The sequence below is a fragment of the Akebia trifoliata genome, chromosome 7, assembly GCF_017979445.1.
Source record: "Akebia trifoliata isolate Shusen 1 chromosome 7, ASM1797944v1, whole genome shotgun sequence".
NCBI classification, from domain to species: domain Eukaryota; kingdom Viridiplantae; phylum Streptophyta; class Magnoliopsida; order Ranunculales; family Lardizabalaceae; genus Akebia; species Akebia trifoliata.
Genome location: NC_141381.1, coordinates 33,364,236 through 33,386,828, shown reverse-complemented (window position 1 = coordinate 33,386,828; position 22,593 = coordinate 33,364,236). Strand labels below are relative to the sequence as shown.

Here is a 22,593-nt window from a genome sequence, read left to right as displayed (position 1 = left end):
TAAGGCTTGAAGTTTAAATGGATTTAGTCGTCAATAATAAACATGGGTTTTGCCACAAATTCTTGTGGAGAAAAACCAAGTCCTGGGACAATCAACCTTAATTACTAGACAGCTTGTTGTACAACTAGTAAGGATCCTCTTGGAAATAATGCAGTAGATGGTGCCCCATCATGACGAGGTTGGTCGCACTCAAAAGACCATCTTTAGATCTGTTTTGAACTTGGTTAGGGATGACAAAGTGGAGTAGTTTGAGGGATTCAACTTATACAGCAATATAATGTCAAAATGATGAATTTAGTTAGATTAACACCAACTTAGATTGACATTAAGTACTATAAATTTTAATTCTGTGGGGGAGTTCTCTTCAATCTTCTGTTTAAAAATTCTTTGCTTTTATAAAGTATTTACATCATCTCAACATAAATATTTGTTAAGACAACGGTAATATGAGTCAATATTATCAAAAGCCCCGAGTTTATTAAAACCCGTGGGGTGGAGATGATATCTTAAGTTCAAAATCAGATTAATTTGTGATCAAAGTTTCGCTGAAATCCGAAGCAAATGCAATGATGTTGGAGACCCTCGATGAAGAATATCTCAATCAAGATCTCCCCTTTCTTGCATATGTCAATGTCTATTGTTTTGGTGTGATAACATTGACTCCCATGAACTAAGAATCTCACGCGGAGTGTTCCAGTGGACAAAAGCATGAGGACAGCCAATGACAGTATAGAAATGGATTTTAAAGCAACAAAAGATAAGAGCAAAACGAGCAAGGCCATGATATCAGTGAGGCCCCTAGCCGAAAGCTAAAAAGCATGGCCAAGCACTAATAATAGGTGAACTTGACAAGAGGGAACAGGAGAGCCATTGAGCTATCCAGTTAGTGTCTCCATGAGAGACTCTTCTTTCATTCCTTTCTATGTGGATGAACTTTGTTCTCCTTGGTGCATATCTTTTTCTTCTAGAAAGGTGAAAAAGTGAAGTGTGCCTTTTGTCAAAGATCACTACCAAGAGTAGAATACTCTTTACTGCTTGTCGGCCTATGTGATGTTTTCTTCTTTATCCATCTCAAAGTGAAAATCCAAAAAATTTGATAATTGTAGGACCAAAAACATATGATTTCATCTCAACCGCCCACATATTATCCCGAGATCCAGACAAAGACTGACAAGATTTAATGGGCAATTGAATTGCCAATATCTTGGATCCCAAGGCGGGTGTCCAGATGAATCAACATAATACCCAAGTTAGGATCTTACCACACCCGGCCTATTAGCATCTAAGTCTAGGGATGACAAACTAACCCGACACGCAAGAGGGATTCATATCTTTACATGTATCTGGGTACCCAACTAAAGTGTAATCTTCATGGCAGAAATAGTCCTACAAGGAAAGTCCCCTAAAAAGGGGGACTTAGTTCAACCCATAAATATGAGTGACTTTTATTTATCTGATTCATTTGATTTTGAACTAAACAATATTATGAATATGTCTTTGACTTGAGCATCGAAGTGCCTTTAGCAGGTATCACCCTGATACAAGGCACTAGAGAAGAAGACGTCAAGTGGTTTGGTGGCATAGAGCTTGAGGTGTGCAGATTTCAATAATCGCCCCAAAATAATAATTCAAAAACATAAACTAATTGTAGAGGCAATTAACCAAAAGATCGAAACTTTATTATGTACGAAAAGGGAACACAGATGAGCAAGAAAATGTACAAAATTACCATGAAAAAATTCTCATGGATTCAAACTGCTTATCCTGAGAAAGATACAGTAGTAGTACTGGTACTAGTAGTTTAATTCATTTTTTTTATCCTTATCGATGTTAGAATGATGGGACAATTCCGTAACCACTTTCAGCCATTACAGTGGCGGAGAACATTTGATCCACTTCAAGTTCTACATCTGTTCTCTTTGCAAACCGGCCCTTAATTCGTGGCCTTGTCTCTGCATAGGCCTTCCTTGAGGCATACCTTATTGTCTTCTCAAACTTTCTTGTTTTCTTCTTCTCCCTATATCTGAGTACTCTGGCTTCCCTGTCCTTCGGAGATAATTGGGTCGGCACCTGAAGGGGAGGGCTTGAGAAGAGGTCAATGGTTCCTTTGGGAGGTCTAGAGTAAGAATTTGAGATATCGTTCATAGTAGAGTCCGGTACAACACTTGCGTCCATAGATGACAAAGAAACCTGATTGTAAAATCACATAAGAACAAGATCATCGTAGAAATCGAACAATTCAATGAGTTTATGAGGTGGGTTCTTGGCAATCTGCCAAGGAAAGCATTGTGAACAATCAAAATTACTTATCTGAAAAGAATAAAATTATTATTAAAGTCATGCTCCTCCCTAGTTGGTAATTGTGAAAGGAAATTGACAAAAAATGTTAGATAAAGGGACTACGATCTTAACGAAAATCTTTCAGAAGTAGAGAAAGAAGATCATATGATCTAAAACTAAATATGCTTTCAAGCACAGAGGTGCTTAATAAAGAGATACAATCCATCTCTCCTAATAAAATAAAAAATTAATCCAAATAAAAGGTCTAGCTTGAAATAAAGTATAAACATATGACATTCAACTGTTCTGGATTTTTCAAACCAATACAAATTTCTTGCTTAGGAAATATTTTTAAGGACAGGGTCTTAACTGATCTATTAGAGAAGTTTCATAGAGAAATACTAAAGATGCCCACACAGAAAAATGAGAACTTTTGCACCTGAAAAGAGAGGGATGGAAAGCTCATTGACCCAAATTAAACAGATATCCACACACCTATAGATCATAAATTGCATAAGAAACACAGATACTCATGAAAAATATAGAAACCAATTTTGTTAATTCGAATAAGTTAACAAAAGTTTTCTTTAAAAATGGGGAATATATAAATGAAGTTCTAAGGTTTCTTACCAAATCCCATCATCATCAACCTCTCTAAAAACAGTACTCTCTTGTTCTTGAGATTTGAATGTTGAAGAAAATAAAATTTCGGAGGTGAAGGGTAAAAATGTTACCATATTCAGCGACAATTAATGGGCAAGCTCCCTTATTTGAAGAATTTTACGATTTTTTTTTTTTGGGAAAAAATTGGAGAACTCTCTCTTTTTTATATGTGGGGGAGACCCAAAGTCAGAAACCACCTTAAGTAATTAAAGATACCACTCTAACATAAAACACATAGAGAGACAATTTTCAATCAAATCAAGACCATAAGGCATTTAAGTTACCAATCTAATAACATAAAACTTACAATGTGACTCATTGAATAATTGAACCCAGATTTTGAGGCCTCATACTCCATCTCCAACTGAAGATCCTGTGGGCACTGCTGCTGCTCTAGAGTCCCACCCTGCACTGGCACTACACGGTCGCTTCCATCATTTTTAACTTGGTTATGATGAACAGTGAAGCTCTCTGCACATGAATTGTACTCTGCAAGATCCAAATACTCATCAACTTCCCCACCAAACAAATACCCATTACTCTGATACTTGTTCTTAACAGGATTAAGCAACAACCACGATTCTGTCCCAACCTCTTCTTCTTCTTCTTCATCTTCTTCTTCCTCAGTCTGTGGGGCCAAGAAGTTGTCATCCACGTCAGCCATGGACCCCACAGTCCTACTAGGGTGGGCAGCCCAAGGCCCATACAAGCAGCCTGAGATGGGAAGTATTGGGGTACGAAGGTGGCGACGAGCGAGTGGATTGGCCGAGTGTATGTCGGCATCACAGGTGGTGCAGAGCGCTGCAGCGTCAGCTTTGCAAGTAAAAGCTGCAGGCGCGCGCTCGCACGCCTCACACACCAACACGCGCTCGGGCAGCTGCGACGCGAGACGGTTGGTGGTGTGGATACGCGCGTCGCACCCAGCACATAAGTAGGCTGAATCAGCCCGGGAGTAAACCACAGAAGCCGCAGCATGACACGAGTCGCACTCTCGGGCACACATGCCAAGGCCTCCAGGACTCACTCCCTCCAACATTTTTGAATTATTCTAAGTTTTTTTTGTTTTTTGTTTTTTTTTTTTCTTTCAACCCCACTCACTGGTCTGAATTCTCTCCCCCCTTTCATCTCCAGTGAAGATACCTCTAAGTAAGCAAAACGGTTGGAGGAGAGAGTCCAATGAGTGACACGTGGCAGAAAGTTAGGGGTTACAACTTGTTCCATTATCTTGTGGTTGGCTGTGTTTTGAGTGTAACCAGAGTTGAGTGGTGGTCCGCTGGGGCCAACTGCTTTGCCTTTGTCTTTTTTGGGATCATTGATTGTGAGGCTATTTAAAATTTGTCTGATTTAGACATACACCTCCATGTTTTAGTTAATTTTAGACACTCCTATGTTTTCAAACTTATGACATGCACCCTATCATTCTCCCATAGACTAATGAAAAGAGTCGTGATAATGTGACGCTCTTTTTTTCAGACGCCCCCATCATAAAACCATAGATCATTTGCCTCAAGATACACATGGATTTTTTTTTTTTTTTTTAATGATTTTATAACTGCTAGATCAAGGAGCATATGGGGCGCGTATGAAAAAAAGAGTGTCAAAATTACCATCAGTCTACTGAAAAATGATTTGAATGCGATCATCATCAATCTCTAACCAAAAACAAACATTTGATATTTCTTTCTAAAATCTGTCGTCTTGAAGCTCATGCATCTCTAGGGTAAATTATTTGTATTTTTAATCCCTTCAATCCATTATTTTTTCAACCTCACCTTAATCCCCCTTAGAGCAACTCCAACCGATGTCTCTAAAATTTGCATCTTCTTTAAATTTAGAGAAGATGTTCTCCTCCAAACCAATTTGAATTCCAACCGGTCACCTCTCTGAATCACTATTCATTCTCTAGATGAACCATCACATGGAAAGTGTCTCTAGACTACATATGGCATTAAAAAGTGGCTTCCCCAAGTGGTATTTGGGAAGTGATTCTGGCAAGTGCCAAAACCCATATCCGATGTCAAAGTGTTTCAAAGCACCCATGACGAATTGCACTCTCATTTTGCAGTAACACTCTAAACAGTTCAATTTCAATTGGAGGGACACTTGGTATGTTTTCGTGCCAGATTTCACCCTTTCTTGCATTAACATAAGGTAGTTTTACTCCATCAAGGCGAAAAAATATTACCAACTAAATGTCTTTTTCACAAGACTCGTGATAATCTGATGCTCCCTTCTAACATAATCCCCCCTAACCATAGATCATTCACCTCAAAAAGATTTATGATTCTGCATATCCCAATGCAAATGATCTACGATTCTGTGATGGGGGAATATGTCAGAGTGGCATCAGAAAATCATTTTTCTTTTCACAATTATACATCATCATCACTGACTTAGGGATGATGGTGAATCTCGTGTTAGAGTAAGAAGGGTGTGCATGTACTATGTAAAGGCAGCCACACAAATTGTTCCCTCTTCAATCGTGTACATCTTATAAGTCAAAGGAAGCTTTTGTTTGTTCCTACAAGTAGTTTAAGATTTTGTGGTTGAGATGTATCAAGGTATGCAAGAAAATGTTTCTAACTTCGTCCAAAAGTGTTTTTTTTTTTTACTTTCTTTTGTTTCCAAAACCACAACTCGCCACGGACAGTAACGCATGAGTCAACCAACCCGAAAATTTAATGAAGCAACGTCAACATAGAAAAAAACTGAAAAGTATAGTTTTAAAACTTGATTTTGAGTAAAACAACCAGAGAGTCGTCTATCGAGTCAACAACTTCATGACTTGCAAGTTGACTTGGGTGAATCAAGTAGACATTTAAATTTATCAATCATTTTAAAATATTTGTAAAGATAGGTAGGGGTGGAAAAACTAAATTCCATTGTTTGATTGCATTTGGAAAATACAAAATCTGTTGGTGTTCATGGGTAATCTGTAATCAAATATTTCTGAAAGGCTTATCCACATCTAGACATACTCACACACAGAGAAAGACGGATTTCCATTAACATCGAATTGATACAGATTTATAAAACAACAAAAAAATAAAAAAGGATCAATTACCTGCTTAACCAATAAATAATAATAACTGTTGTCAAGATGGAAGGCAAGAAGGGTGCATAATAACTTGAATTCATAATCCAATATGTTTTGACATACGGCTTGTGCTTCATCAGTGCTTTGTGATCAACTTCATAGGCAGCTTCCCATTTTAGATCATGCACAAAACTTTGAGATCAACTTGTCAACATGAATGATAATATCATTGATGCGAGGACGGACTGCAGCCTGAGGCTGGAGCATCCATATCACAAACTGATGAAGAGGTTCGGGATATGGTGGATTAGGCCCCGCTGGCCACTTTATTTGTGCATTTAAGATGGCCAACTGCAAGCTGCCACCTGCTTCGCCAAGTGCATACTCAAAAGGGGCTTCGCCATACCTATAAAATGTAGAAACAAGTGAAGTTGAAATAGAGTAGTGGAGGGAAAATTTTAGAATTCGATAGCTAAAGAAGTTGAATTTAAAAGTTTCTCTATCCTATGTTTATAAAGATTATTTTTCTAAGAATTTTGTAGCAGATGATCTTAAGACATTTCTTTTTTCTCTCAAATAGGGAACTCATGGGACACTTGATATGTCTTCTTATCATCCTTTGGTGTACAGTTTTTACCGATAATTTTAGAACTAATGTCCCATAGGACACTTTCTACCAGTCTTTTGAGAGATGGTTATAGAAGCATAGTATCAGGACGGGGTTTTAGAGAAACCCAACTTGGCCCAGTCATCTCATATTACAGAGTAAACTAGCACGCTAAAACGATAATTAAGGCATGAGGGTAATGACCCAACACAATGGGTTCGTCCCAGTGATTGCTAGGGACAAAATTGAACCCGGATGTTTGGAACCATCCATCCATACACCTTTTCTAAAAGATTCAATATAGTATTTTTTTTTTCCCATAATAAAAGGAAATGCAATAAATTGGATGGTTGCATTGACCCATCAATAATCACTTTTGACATAAATCTCATTGGTAGAACTATTATATAATGTCCCCCAATGTCATGTGTGATTTGTACTACTAGATTGTTGTCACTTACAATGGTACTGAAAATTACAGCCCAACATCATTACATGTAAAATTGATACAAAGTGTCATTTCAAATAAGAAAACAGAAGAGTAGTTTCAAAATCTTGTCACTTGGGTGGCAAGAGATATAAATAAATCACACACTAGGTACAATAAAATAATCCAGAAAAAAAAATGGTTGCACAGAATAAATAGTGTACTAAGATAGGAAAGATAGGCAGGCCTTACATTATTGCATATAAAGTGCACCCAAGCGACCAAATATCTGTTCTCTCATCAATATCTGCATGGCTCGGGCAATCCCACAACTCGGGAGCTCGGAAAGGTGCAGAACAGTGCTCTGCTGCCCATTCCTACACACCAAAAAACATTTCCAAGTTTTTGTCTTTTTCAATTACAAAAGCAAGAAAAAATTTCAAAGTAAACTAAGAGATTTGCAGAATCTTGAGCATAAAATTTCAAAAATGTAAGAAAACAAGAAATAGAAAATTTATTGCCATAAGACTAGAATCCTGAGTAGCAAAAAAGATAAATATTAAGAAAACTGATCAAGACTACAAGATGATGAATATGTATCTTAGTAGAAGCACAATATAAGCCAGGCCAGCCAGGTTAGGGGAGTTATTGGTCCAGGATGCACTTAATGGGCTTTTTGTCAAAGCCCAGTATCTTGGCAGCTTCGTCCTGGATTACTATTGTGTCAAATACATAGGGTGCCAAATACATAGGCTGGTCTTGGGCTTACATTTTTAACAAAAATAAACTCTCTAAGTCAAATCTAATGGCACACATTGTTATACCTGTTCGTTGTCTTGGGCCTTCACTATATAGTCCAGTCTGGACTGGATGGGCTGAGTTTGGGCCTAGCTACTTACATTCCTGAGTGAGTTTGAATGGAGGCCCAAACTCAACCCATTAATACCACTGCACAGCTGATAAAAATAGGATCGATTATCACATTATAGACTGCATAGATACTCTACACTTTACTCACAGATATAGGTCCAAAAAGCTACTGTTTGCAAGAGCTTGGTTTTTAGGTAATTTGGCTGGCCAACGTACAGTGTATTTAGAGATGATCAAGAAGCGGTCAACTCAAGATTTATGATTTAATTGTTTTTTCCTTTTTTCTTTTCTTGTGGGCCCTTAGCAGAATTAAACATTGAATAAAGCCAAGGTGATGGCATAAGTGGAAGGCTCAAAATTTTCGAGTGACTCTTCATAAGTTCACTAAGTGAAAGGTGAACCCATCTAATGTGCTCTATGAAAATTTCAGGGGAAAACAAACAAGCTCATACCTGCAATTGTAGTGCCTCCGTACGAGAGCGAATTTCCTTTCGTGCAGGTCGAGCACTTCCAAAATCCATCAATATGGCAAGAGGAGGTTGTCCTGTCCTGTGTGTGATGAGTACATTACCTGGTTTGACATCATTGTGTGCATATGGAGGCTCAAAACTGTGCATATGCTTCAGTCCTGCACAAAGCTGTAGCATGGGTCCTTCATTAATCCAAGATGCTACCAGTTCAGACATGCAAAATCAATAAATCTAGCAAAGCCACACTATAAATGGTACCAAAAATCCTTTAATGTACAGTAAAAGATTGACACCTAGCTGTAAGTCCAAATGATAGAAAGTGCAAAGTCAATGTTTCAAGTAATACAACCAGACCAAATGAAATACAGTATTTGCAACTGTGAAATGAAAGTTCACTTAGTTGCAACCTAAACGAGTGACAGTTTTGTTCTAGAACTGAATTCTTCATCTAGGATCATAAAGAGGTAAGCTAGACCCAAAATAGCTTGATAAATGCTTAACAAAGAAATCTAGAATGAAGTTCACATAAATCGAATCAATGGCCATGTCCAAAATACAAATAGATATATGATATAGCAATCCTATTAGATTTACAGTAGTGGTGGCAACATACTCATCATCATTAAAGCCATATATCAAAAACTTGGGACCTGCTGAATGAATTACGTTCCTCCATTCAATTCTTTCTAGGGCCATATCTTGTGTTATAGAAAGTGTGTTCATATCTGCTTTCAATACCTTGATCCACATTCTTTTGGGTCTTCCTCTCACTCTTTTAGAACCTTCAACTTGTACATTCATTCGAATTGGGGCAGTAATTGCCCTTCGTTGTACATGGTAAACCATCGCAATCGTCTTTCTCTTAGTTTGTTGCCTATTGACATAGTTATCTTGGCACTTCTACTTTGGAAAATTTTCCATGCTGATACATGTTGGCACTTGGACATTTCTCAATGTGGCACAACAGTTCCGGACATGTATGCATAAACATCATATGATATCATCAAAATGTCTTATTTCAACACAGAAAAATGAGTGTCCTTTTAAGGGGGAAAAAAACAAATACATGTAAAATATTGTGCAAGTATCACAACTTATAAATAAAAATACTTGGGTCCTCAAAAACTATTGTTAGATATCATTGAGCAATTTAAGTTAGGTGATGACATACATAATTTAACTTCCTGTCTTTTTGTCAAGTAGGTTTTCAATCAGCTCTCTAAGATTTCCTTGTAGTTTTGTTTCATTAATACATGTTTCACATCTAACACGTCAAACAATTTGCATATCTTATTCTTTTTTTGTCTTTTTCCACTATGTTTTCTCTATTTCTAAGGGAATAAATTGTGCTGTAAGCATGACCTCTAAAATAGATTTTTTATGGTAGTCATCCACTTGAAAATGGTGGAAGACAATAATGCAATCTAGAGCCTCTAGAATGAAAAATATTGGACAATAGCAATCACTAAAATGTATATTTACTGAAAGGAGAGCATGTTTTGACCAAATATAGATATAACAATATCTCATAGGATTAGGGGAATGCAATGAAATTTTACAAAAAAATATCCATAAAATGAAGCACAATGTCAAATTCTTCAATTAAATTATTATTTAATAGTTTAAGAGAGAGAGAGAGAGGCAGGTCTTGATAAGTAATTACATCATACCAAAAAAAAAAAAAAAAAGAAAGACAGAGCTGGCCATGAGAAGGATATTGGGATCCTATACTCACCTGTCGGAATATCTGGAGAACATCAATTGTAGAAAATAACTCATTTTTCTCTTTCTTAGATTTGGAATTGTCCAGTAAAGTTCCATCTAAATGAACTGGAAATAACAAGTATGCTTCATGATTCCCGGATACTTCTTGTGTAGTCTAGACAAAGAAAAAAAATAACAACTAAATTAAACCAATTGAGAGAATTGCAACATGGAAGAACCAATATAAAGGCATTGAAAGTCAATTAGTACAGAAGAATTTTGTGGAAGGCATCAAGAAACAAATTACATCTGAAAAACAGGAATTGGGGTTAAAATATGGCACCTTCAGATACAAAGGTGCCAGCTTGCTAAGTTGATTTAAGTCCATGAATGTTGATAACATGGCTTGGGATCAAAATCTGTCTTGACCTACTAACTCAATTGCCTATCAATTTTTTTTTTTTTTAATATCTTGATATGTAATATGGGATCATTTGTTGTTATCTGGATTTGGTAATACTTTTTTTTTTCGATTTAACGACCCCTACTCCAATGGAAGGGGAGGGAGAAAAACTATAAAAAAGAATGAAGATAATGAATTGACTCCAACGAGCCTAGGGGGGAAAATCCAAAGGTGACGACAGAAAGCATGAACTTCACTCCCGCAATAACAATTTACTACATTGCCAATTCCAATATTTGGGATAAGGAATAAATGATGATGATGAATATTTTATTGCATGTTATGTCTAGTAAACAGAATCATAATTGTGATTTAGTTTCTCATAAATCTCTAGAAGCGTAGAAGGCCATATTGGTATCTTAATATGTTAAGATTGATTAGAGAATGATGATGCATATTGGTGTATTAATATGGAAATATTGGGGGATTTAGAAGGAACGAAACAGCAGATGTTTTGAAGGCAATGGTGTGGACACTTCAGTTGTGTCTCCGTCGGTCCTCTCTTGTATCTTTTTCTGGTGTAAGGTGTTCGAGTTTAGGTGAGTGTTTTACTACAATTTTGTTGCTAGATGGGATTGGGTCTGCAATATTTCTGTTCCTAGTGTGACCATGTATCTTTAGTTGGCCTCCTCGACCAGTTCATCTATAAATTCCATTGTTGATCAAAAGAATCTACAAGATCCATCCACAAATCTATCATTACCAAATCCATTAGTAACGGTTTCAATCCATGTTCCCACTTACAACAAGTAGAACCATGAATTGGTATTGGATCATGGCCAATTTATCATATATAGAACATAGATGAATAATCCAGATCTTATAAACAACTCAAAGGAATTACCTTAACCGTGACAATAGCATGATCAAGAATTGGAAGTAGATTGGGATGGCTAAACATTGATGAGACCCGGATCTCCTCCCTCACCAACTCTAACTGCTCATTATTTTGAATTAGAATTTTCTTCATTGCATAAGTGCCATCATCTGCAGTAAAATAAAAGGACATTTCATATTAGATTCATTAATAGTTTTTTTCTCTCCCAATTCATCAAGAAAAGAAATGATAACTTACTAAACAATTCAAAAAAATTGAACCATGACACAACTAAACTATGAAAGATGTCAAAACCACAATTATGGATACAGACTAAGAACAAAAGATTACAATAACAGGAAACAAATATGAAAAAGTTCACATTTTTCAAATCAATAACTAAAATTAGGGAAGAAAAACGACTACTCACAACCTTTTTACCTCAAGAAATTACTGGAAAAAAAAAATTAATTGTTTTACCATTTCAGATTAGAACCATGAAAACAAAGAAATTCCAATTATCAACAAATTTAGAAAGAACAAGAGAGACCCATTTTCCCCTAACATCAAAACAACATAATTTGTTTAGAAATTTAATAAGAACAAGCAGACAATTTCATGTTCTTTTGCAAGAAACAAACAGAGCTAAAATCATTGAAGCATAATAAGTAGATCTTGACCTGATACATGAGAAGGGTCCTTGAATTTCTTGCCAATACCACCAGCACCAGAACCAGTTTCTGTAAAAAGCTCCTTAACAAGGTAAACGTAGGCAAACCCGCCTTCTCCAAGTTGTCTAACGATCCTGAAACGGTTCTCATTGATCCAAACATCTCCTCCGCCATTAACGACATCGTAGAGAGCATTTAAACCAGAAAATGAGCAACCCATCTCTCTGGTTTGCTCTCTCTCTCTCTCTCTAAACACGAATAGATCTTCAACTTCTCAATCTCATGTACACACGCACTAACAGAGAGTCAGAGATCTCACTTTTTAGAGTTTCTCTTTCTTTGATTCTAAAGCTTTTTCTGTATAACAGAAAAAATGTTTTGTTGTAAATCATTTTCCAAGGGAGTATGTAAACCCATTTAAAAAGCGCGCCACGTTATATACTGTGTGGACCCATTGAGCTATTATTATTTGATCATCCCTGATTCGAGATCATGATCAAATCCTATAGCTTGAAATCAGTAGCAGAGTTTTTATTGTTTCGGTTAAAGTAACAATTTATGAACCCACATATCTTTCAAAAAGTTTCGATCTCACTATGGTGGTTGAAACGTTATGTTTATGGTTATTAATAAACGAGTTAGCTACTGTGCTCCCAGAAGTTACTAATTATTCAAGTCTTGTTCTCCTTGCATGTCAAGTGGCACACTCCTTCGGTCTATAACTTCATGAGAGAAACAATTTATTTATTGAGTTAGACTAGCCTTACTATGGCAGTGAGAAAAACATTAATGAATCTCAAGGACTTGTTTTGCACATCTCAAGATCTTTTTATGGTGGATGAGGCTTACTTGGACATTTTTTATCCTCACTATCATAATAAGGACAGGGTTTTTGTTATTCTAGTAAAGATTTTAAATCTTAATAAAGATTTTTTTGCTCAAAAGAATAACAACAATAGCAAATCCACTCCACAATCCTTTAGATTTCATTAAAAAACTCATATTCAAAATAAAAAATAATAATAATCAAAAAATAATTTCTTTTAAAATCAATCCAAAGAAAATGGATGGATATTGAACTTCCACCTATCTCCAAAATATACAACTAAAATAAATTATATATATATATATATATATATATATATATATATATATTTTAAAGTTCATAGAGTTTTGTCTTCTACTCATCAAAACTATCATCCTTATGAATTACTATTGAACTAAATGAAAAATGTCTTAAATTGATTGAGTGTGCTTCCCAAGTTATGACTTTGAATCTCTGTAGTCCCTCCACCATTAAGCTGGTTACTTAATGACTTCACGTGACTGGTTGCAGGGGCGGAGCTAGTAAAGAGCTGGTGGGGGCAATTGCCCCCACAAAACTTTGAGACACCCCTATATTTTCAACTAATTACATGCCTCATTTGCTCCCACACCCTCATCTCCCTCCAATTTTTGCCCCCACACCCTCACCTCCCTCCATTGAAGTTCTTCAACTATACAACTAATCATAGTTTGCCCCCACTACAAGAAAATCCTAGCTCCACCCTGACTGGTTGGGATGATGCATGTAATCCGAGGACTAGTCCTATGGATAAGGTTGGTCTTTGGGTCCCAATGGTCCAATGGCTGGTCCACTGTCATAGGATCACCTCGTTATATATATATATATGGGGACGGTTTGAGAGACTTCCCAAAAAACGTCTTCAAAACAGACGTTTTGTGAACATTAGATTTTGTAGGTTTAACGGTTTAGATTACAGGAGACAAAAGTGCACTCCAGCTATAAAGAAACGAGTTTTTAGTAAAAATGAGACGTATTTATTTTTACCTCCCTTTTTTTTTTTTTTTTTTTCTTAAAAAGAATAAATCTCCCACTGTCTCATCTCTCTCTCAAAATACGAAACTCACCCCTCTCTTTTTCTCTCTCTCTTTCTCTCTCATCGACGGCATCATGTCTCTCTCTCAAAATACGAAATTACAGTCAACCAAACTCAACCCTCTCTCTCTCTCTCTCTCATCAACGGCATCATGTCTAGCCATTAAACGTTATTTATGCTTGGCAGAATCTTGACAAGGCGATTGATAACAAAGCACTACATGAAACATTTTCTTCATTGGGAAATATTCTCTCTTGCAAGATAGCTACAGATCCTTCTGGCCAGTCGAACGGCTATGGATTTGTTTAGTTTGAGGATGAAGAATCAGCACAAAATGCAATAGATAAGCTTAATGGAATGTTGTTGAACAATAAGCCAGTTTTTGTTGGACCCTTTCTTCATAGGCAGGAAAGGGAGACTGCTATAAATAAGGAAAAATTCAATAATGTTTTTGTAAAAAATCTTTCTGAATCAACAACAGAAGAAGATCTAAAGAACATTTTTGGGGAATATGGACCAATTACTAGTGTAGTAGTGAAGAACTTAGATGACAGCATTGATAACAATAAACTGAAGGAATTGTTCTTAGAGTTTGGCACAATTGCTTCATGCAAGGTTTGTAGCAATGTTCTTTAGGATTTAATTATTTGTGCCCTCAGCAGGCCTCCAATGACCTCTAGCACAAACCTTTGATTGCCCACTATCTATTTCTTTCCCATTCAAAGAATTCTCATTTGGGTTCTCTTCATTTAAGTTGTTGTTGGTATTGTCTTCTATGGCAACATTGTTTTCTCCTAACCCGTCACTTGAATCAGAGCCCTTTTCATCACCTCCTTCACTGTTGTTGTGTGGATCCTCTAAGTTGTTAGTAGACTTCCCTATAAAAGGAAAAGTTCAATAACTTCTATAACTCTCTTGTGAAGAAGACCCAGTTGGGATTACTGCATAGTTTGGATTTATAGACAGAGATCGAAAGAGCTCGAATCGTTCGAGTCGACCAATCGAGAGAGAGAGAGAGACATGATGTCGTCGATGAGTGAGAGAGAGAGAGAGAGAGGGTTGAGTTCGGTTGACTGTAATTTCATATTTTTGAGAGAGAGACATGATGTCGTCGATGAGAGAGAGAGAGAGAGGGCTGAGTTCCGTATTTTGAGAGAGAGATGAGACAGTGAGAGATTTATTCATTTTAAGAAAAAAGAAAAGAAAAAAAAAAGGGAGGTAAAAATAAATACCTCTCGTTTTTACAAGAAACTCATTTCTTTACAGCTGGAGTGCACTTTTGTCTCCTGTAATCTAAACCGTTAAACCCACAAAATCTAATGTTCACAAAACGTCTGTTTTGAAGACGGTTTTTCGAAAGTCCCTCGAACCGTCCCCATATATATATATACATATATCTTAAATCTAATGATTGAAATCAATCTCATCAATGAAGATGTTGTTTCTAGTATGTAGATTAGAAAAGTTTTGCAAGGTTTCATCTAATAATAATTTTTTTTTATTTTAATAATTATTATTATGTGTAATCAAATAGTCAACGAAACACAAATCCCAATGCTCTGAAGACCTAATATTTTATTGGAAGATTATTTACACAACAGGCAAGGATTGGATCTGATGATTTGATATTCTATATGCATAATATATCAAAACATGTGGCACTCAGACTCAACATAATGTGTGTGGATCATTATATAAGATGTGACTTGTGAGAAAACCTCTAATAATGTTGCTATATAGGTTCCTCGTATGAGTTTTTGAGAAATCTCCAAGCTGACAATTCCACAAATGTTCTTGCATTCAGCTTGGGTTGGGCTTTGTTGGAGATAAAAGTAACTGGGCCTCTAGCTAGGTTCGACGGATTCTCATAGTACATAATGGCCTCCGGACCAGGCTCACATAAGCCCCTTTGATATATTAAAAGTCAAGGGTGCGACTCGTTGTGAGATCGAAGCTGAGTGCAGCTTTTGGATAAAATTAGCACACGGGGTTGCGAGTTCAACGTGGAGCCCTAAGGAGACTTAATCTCACCAATATGTGGATACTCCCTAAGTCAACCAAAAAAAAAAAAAGAATTTCTATTAACCTAACTTGTTTGGGAGTCTGCCTAACTCCTTGATTAGTTTCAAAAAGAAAAAATCATTATAGAAGAAAAAAATTTCAAAATTGCCAAGTGGGAAAGGGGGATATTGTAACCTAACCTCTCTCCTTATGGATAACTTTGGAGAGCTTCTATACTTTTACTTAATACCCCTCAATTTAAAAATAAATCAATGGTAAAGTTGGGGTTCCAATAGAAACTCTCCTTTTGTTTGTTAGATTTAGGATTTTAATTTTATGAGCCTAATCCCAATTATAAACAACTACCAAAGTTGTTTGAAGAAGTTATAATGTTTTTTAATGTTGAAGTAGTAACTTGAACCAAACTTTTGTAATGTTTAAATGGTGTGTTTTAATCTTTAATTATGGTGTGATAAATAATTTAAGAAAATGGAGTGTAATAAGTAAAAAAAGTGGGGTGCCAATATCAGCTCTCTAACTTCTGGTGGACCTTGGATTAGGATTTCAAAGCCCGACCCAAACTTTGGGTCAACTCCTTGGTCAACATACTCCATCCAAGCCCAACCATGGTTTTAAATCTTGTTCGAGACCAAGATGACTCGTCTGATATGTCTCAGTATCATCCACCAACAAGATGGATAGACAAGTCAAACTTATTGGATGAGATTTAAAAACATGGTTCATTTGTCTCATTGTTGAATGAGACGACTCAAACATATCGAAAAACTCGTCCAAGATGACTCGGTCTCGTTCATGGACAAGACGAGACGTCAAAACGAATTGTAAAACCATGAGTCCAACCTCTATTATGTGTTTCAATTATCAAAATACTAGCTTTGGTTGGTCAATTTCTTAGTTACCAGTACTGACTCTTGAGGTGGATTTGGTCTAGCCTAGAAGTACTTAATTGACAAGAGAAGACATGTGCAATGCTCCTCCAACTTACATGATAAAGGTGGGATGGGATGCTTTCATATGGATAAGGTGAAGACATGGACCATATGTTCTCATGTAATATCTTCACATTGTTGCCTCTTGGTTCAGATTCCATGAATTTGTTTTTCAAATATCAACATCATTTATAAAAGATATGAAATCAGCCCAATATTCTTTTATTAGATCCCAAAACCTTGATCCAATCCTAATGTTGGATTGGGTATGAAAATAGAATCCTTATTTGATCCGATAAACACAATGTGTTTATTATCTATATTATTATAAGGGTAAATTCCACTTTGAACCCCCTATAGTTTGGCATAATTCCATTATGACCCCCTAACATTTTGATAATTGCACTTACCTTCTCCCCTTTTGTTGACAGGGTTAAATTTTAGATGTTATTTTATTCTTTTACCCTCTTATTTTATACTATTTTTTATTAGTAAAAATAAATTTTAAAATAATAATTAAAATGGCCGCACCTAAACATTCATTGAAATCATTTTTTGCAGGCCTCTTTTTTGTTTATAAAAAGGAATAAAATTTTAAAAAGGGTAAAATGGTATTTATAAAAGGAATTTAATTGTTAAGTTGACGGCAATTTGACAGAACAGGGGTAAGTGAGGCCCTAAGATAACTGTAAGCGAGGTAAGTGCAATTAGGGGGTCAAAATGGAATTATGTTAAAGTAGAGGGATCAAAGTGTAATTTACCCTTATTATAATGAGAGAGTGGGGAGTACTGTTGAGCTTAATCCAAATTAAATAAGTCTTTAAGGTACAACTGCAAAGGTTGGAAAACATTTTAAGTAAACTCCAAGATCTGTTCGTTTGAAAAAATATATATATATATATTTCTCAAAATAGAAAATTAACTGTTTTGAGCAATACTTTCAAAACATGTCGGTCTAATAATTAACCAATCTTCGGTGCATACTTTGGTAAAGAATAATGATTTTATGACAATCCTCTCGAGATACACAACTACACACATTTATGTCCGTACAACTGTGCATCCCGAGGTAAAAATCTATGATTCTAGCCCATGCCAGATTAGGGAGTGTGTGTTAGAGGGGGTGTCAAAAAAATCATGACTCTTTAGTAAACACCCTTTGTTTTTTAAGAGGCAAGATTTATTGACGCCCCTTTGACACACGATCCATGATGTGGCATGGGTTAGAATTATAAATTTTTCCCTCAGGATACACAAATGTACATCCCCATAAATATGTGCAATTGTGTATCCCAAACAAAAGAATGTATGGTTCTAACACATGCCATGGGTGTGTGTTAAAGGGGTAAGTCAAAAAAATAATTATTCTTTTCCTAATCATTTTAGATATTTGGGATGTAGATTGACATATATCTTAAAGCACATTATTTATATGGACTTTAAAGTAGGGGTGCAACTTGGTTCGAGTTGGTTCGGTTTAGAGCAAAATCAGAACCGAATCGATCAAGATCGGTTTTATTATATGAGAACCAGAACCGAACCGACTTGGTCTAGAACCGAACCAATCCAAACCGACCTTAATTCAGTTTGGTTCGATTCGGTTCGATGGGTTGTCAAAAGAGAGAGATCATTCAAATCCTACAAGAAATTGATCCCCAATTCTTCGATTCAAACCCTATAATCACTAAAGATCAACACAACTAAAGAACGCATAAAAAATAAAAACCAAACTCAAACCTTTGCAGGTCGTATTTCGTAGGCCGCAGGTTGCAAATCGCAAGTCCCAGTCGCAACGAGAGAGAGAGAGAGGGGGGGGGGGAGATGTGCCGGTTGCAGTCGGTGGCAGCCGCAGGTCACATCGTCGCAGCAGCAAAAACGAGAGAGAAAGAGAGAGAGAGAGAGAGGGTTGCACGTTACAGCCGGTGGTAGTGGGTGGCAGTGCAGGTCACACCGTTGCACCGTCGCAGCAGCAAAAACGAGAGAGAAAGAGAGAGAGAGAGGGTTGCACGTTGCAGCCGGTGGTAGTGGGTGGCAGTGCAGGTTGTAGTTGTAGTCGGTGGCAGCCGCAGGTTGCAGGTCATACCGTCACAGCAGCAAAAACGAGAGAGAGAGAGAGAAGGTTGCACGTTGCAGCCGATGGTAGTGGGTGGTAGTGCAGGTTGTAGTTGCAGCCACAGCCACAGCCGCAGCCGCAGAGACGAGAGAGACGAAGTGGATTTTGATTATATAAAAAAAAAAAAAAAAAAAAACATTTTGTTTTTATATATATAATATCGATTTTCGATTTGGTTCGGTTATTTACCAACCCTGAACCGAAAATCGAACCGAACTCATCGGTTCTAATTTTCTTTAACCCGAAATCAAATCGCATGTAATTAAAACCGAACCAACCCAATCCAAAATTTACAGATTGGTTCGATTCTCGGTTTGAATCGAATTAAGTTGCACCCCTATTTTAAAGTGCTATTTCATGGGACTAAACTTTCCAATGCAAAAGGGATAAGGTAAAGCTGCAAATATTCTTTTTTGACATTTTGTTTCCCACCAAAACCATCATTTCAAGGTTGTAAGCTCAAATTGTGACCTAAAAAAAAAAAGAAGAAAAACCTTCATTTAAATGAAAAATACAAGTAAGTGATGACCATTCTAACTTCTTTATTTTGTAAATTCCCAATGTAGTCATTGTCAATGGGATCAAAAGAATATGTCACATGGTGTGGAAAAGGTGCACACTGACATGTTCGTATACATAGGATGCTTATGGGATTACTTGACCAAGATGAGTAAATGTTCGTTAAATGTCTAGTCTCGTTGTCACTTTTTGGTCCACATCCATGAACCTATAATCTAAATGTCAGCATCATCTCAAAGTTATCATGTACTCGATATAGATCGACCGACTTGAAGAATTTACTTTCTTGTGTTATTTTAATGTTAGATCTAGTTTGTTCGATGATGCAACTACCAAAATAGTATATTACAGTTGGACTACTTTGATCTTACATATTCCCTTGAGAGTATTTTACATGTTATGTCCATATCAAACCTATTTATGTGGTCGAAACGTAGTTTAGGTTTTTGTGATTATGGAGGAGTGAAATCTAAAAGGGATGTCGGATGTATAAGGTTGACTTACTTCCAATAACGTAAGACTTGGCACTAGATAGACTGTAATATAGGAAAAAACATTCCATTAGCCAAGCCCAAATTTTGGGGACAAAAATTTTTCGTGTTGTTATAGTTGTAGGATTAATAAGGTATAAGAGATGTGTTGGGAGGTATATGAGGTGCGATCTCTTTCTTATCAAGGTGAATCACTCTCGTGGACGCTAATAAATCATTATAAATCTTATTATTCTTTATGTGTTCTATTTTATTTATTGTCTTTGTTTTCTTGATATAGAAAGAGTTATTAAAAGATGGTTAAATATTTTAATATTTATAAAAAAAATTACCAAAAATGAATTAAGTCGATGGATAGTTCAATGTTTTAATAACTCATTGGACTGTCTAGCGTTTTAATAATTTTCTTTAACACTCCAACAATTTAGCCTCCATTTAAAATGATGGATAGTCTAGCAAGTTATTAAGACGTTGAACTGTCCAACGACTTAATTCATTTTTGTTAATTTTTTAAAAAGTAGTTTATTTTTAGTAAATATTAAAATACCTAACCCTCTTTTAGTAATTTGCGCTTTAATATATGATTTTCTAACTACCCTCTAATACATTGGCATAACATGTGCATAGAATCATAGATTTTTTTTCCTTGGGATATACAACTACATATATTTATGGGGTTGTGTATCCCGAGGAAATCTATGATTCTATGCACATGCCACGTCAGGAGATTAGAGGGGGAGAGTCAGTTTATCATTATTCATAATCAAATTGAGTCATGCTAATCGCACTCCCCCTCTGACATACTCCACCGTACTCTCTTTAATGTGGCATGTGCAAAGAACCATAAATTGTCTTTGGAATACACCATTACACACTCCCATAAATATGTGCGATTGTGTATCCCTAGGAAATCTATGATTTTATGCACATGCCACGTCAAGAGAGTAAAGGGGGAGTTAGAAAATCATTATTTAATCAAATTATGGCGAGGATGCCAGATTGGCACTGACATTCATATATAAAGCCACTTATGATTCGATACAAATTGGACACGTATGTTGAATCATGTAGATAAGATACATGGGATGATCAATCAATCGTCTTTATTGGCTAATTGGCTAAGGAAAAGTTCACCATTTCCTTCTTCTAAAGTTGCACTGTTTTCAAATAGAACATGTAGAGGTGTACTCAGATTTTAGGAAACCATACAATCTCACAAGAAAGGATACACAGAGAGAGAGGGGTCTTTGAGGTGGTCCTCACAGATTTCCACAACCATTTAGAGAGTGCTCAATCCACAAAGATTCCAATTCTTTTGGATCTTTTTCAAAGGGAATATATTTGATGATTCAATCAATAATTGTGACTCCAAAGTCCAAATTACAAACGTTTGCAATATTGTTTCATTAAACCTACTTTCCTCTGACAAATTAATTATAGGTTTTGTTCACATATGCTCTAAAGGCATATGTTAAGGTGTATTAAATACACCTTAGAAATTTATCTTCCTAAAAACAGTTTAATTACTAAAAGCACCGTCAAATTTTATTTTCAATTAATGCACCTTAACTTGTGGCCGAGGACACATGTAATCAAAATGTATGATATAAGGTTTGATTACACAACTTTTAATAAACTTTGATTTTTTCAAAATCTTTTGTATTTCAAATTAATTATTATCTCCCATTTTGACTATTGGAGGAAATGGAATCTGCTTGAGGGATCAATTTTATTTTAAATATAATTGTTGACTAGTTCTATTGACTTTTACAATAACCTATTGAATTTTAATAGAACATTCTTAAAACAAATCTAGATTACGACTTTTACATGCTATAAACAAGCTATAGAACGGGTAATCTAATTCACATTTTTCTCATTTTAACAACAAATTTCTCATCTTTGAGGATCAAATGAATTCCAGTTATACGAAGTTCGATATTGATGTAGTAGTTGATTGCATTTGAATGTTCAAAGAGTAAGAGATCAGTCATCAATGAAATTAACCCATCTATCTTTTAATTTTTTGATGATAGGGTGTTTGGACCCGTAGGTTCAACTAACAGAGATGAGGCAATTGACTTCATAGAGCACTATATCTTGTCCAAATCCCCTGAGTACATGCAATACCCCCACAAACCATGCATACCAAATAAGTTGGGATAAATTCATGCGAGTAGTCAACGAGGGGTTTTACTATGAATAATATATCATGACAATTTTGACATTTTTATGAACGTCTATATAAAGAAATGTTTACAATACCCCAAAAAAAGCTACGATCATTTATTCGAAATAATCGATGATTACAATTCATCGGAGACATGTCTAAATTGACTAAATATATGGATTCAACATGCTAAAAGTAAATATGGGCACATTTTCAATAAGAGAAATCATGGCTTCGGCTAGAGTTTAGCTAAATCCCAAACTTTTGAATAAGACTTTAACGATTATGATTCGACATGTGTTAGTAAATGGAAAACATTTGTCGGTGCCACTCCTACCTGTCCTAGTGCATGCACTCGACGTTACATTCGCGAGACGTGGACTATCATGTGCAACGTGTACGATTTACTAACCTAAAGCAAGTTTAAAGGAGATATCAATGATTTTTTTTATTTGTAAAG

At 36.0% G+C, this 22,593-nt stretch overlaps 2 protein-coding genes across 2 annotated transcripts; both read right to left on the bottom strand.

Annotated features, from left to right (window-relative positions):
• Positions 1–1,657: 1,657 nt before the first annotated feature.
• LOC147399264 (zinc finger protein CONSTANS-LIKE 2-like) lies at positions 1,658–4,071 on the bottom strand. The gene is made up of 2 exons (XM_086448756.1): positions 3,251–4,071; positions 1,658–2,190 (listed from the first exon to the last, which is right to left on the bottom strand). Exons 1-2 carry the CDS (start codon positions 3,977–3,979, stop codon positions 1,831–1,833), a joined length of 1,089 nt encoding a protein of 362 aa, XP_086304882.1. The 5' UTR covers positions 3,980–4,071; the 3' UTR covers positions 1,658–1,830.
• Positions 4,072–5,926: 1,855 nt separating this feature from the next.
• LOC147399263 (uncharacterized) lies at positions 5,927–12,352 on the bottom strand. Its single transcript, XM_086448757.1, has 6 exons — positions 12,019–12,352; positions 11,366–11,508; positions 10,090–10,233; positions 8,337–8,522; positions 7,267–7,391; positions 5,927–6,386 (listed from the first exon to the last, which is right to left on the bottom strand). Exons 1-6 carry the CDS (start codon positions 12,227–12,229, stop codon positions 6,161–6,163), a joined length of 1,035 nt encoding a protein of 344 aa, XP_086304883.1. The 5' UTR covers positions 12,230–12,352; the 3' UTR covers positions 5,927–6,160.
• Positions 12,353–22,593: the final 10,241 nt, after the last annotated feature.

What these genes read in the sequence shown, in the direction of transcription:
- LOC147399263 (XM_086448757.1), bottom strand. Translation starts at nt 12,229, where the DNA reads ATGGGTTGCTCATTTTCTGGTTTAAATGCTCTCTACGATGTCGTTAAT. An exon ending in GGACCCTTCTCATGTATCAG is followed by an intron (nt 11,509 to 12,018) that starts GTCAAGATCTAC and finishes ATTTTACTGCAG; the next exon opens with ATGATGGCACTTATGCAATG. An exon ending in ATGCTATTGTCACGGTTAAG is followed by an intron (nt 10,234 to 11,365) that starts GTAATTCCTTTG and finishes TTCTTTGTCTAG; the next exon opens with ACTACACAAGAAGTATCCGG.
- LOC147399264 (XM_086448756.1), bottom strand. Translation starts at nt 3,979, where the DNA reads ATGTTGGAGGGAGTGAGTCCTGGAGGCCTTGGCATGTGTGCCCGAGAG. An exon ending in ATTATTCAATGAGTCACATT is followed by an intron (nt 2,191 to 3,250) that starts GTAAGTTTTATG and finishes TTTTACAATCAG; the next exon opens with GTTTCTTTGTCATCTATGGA.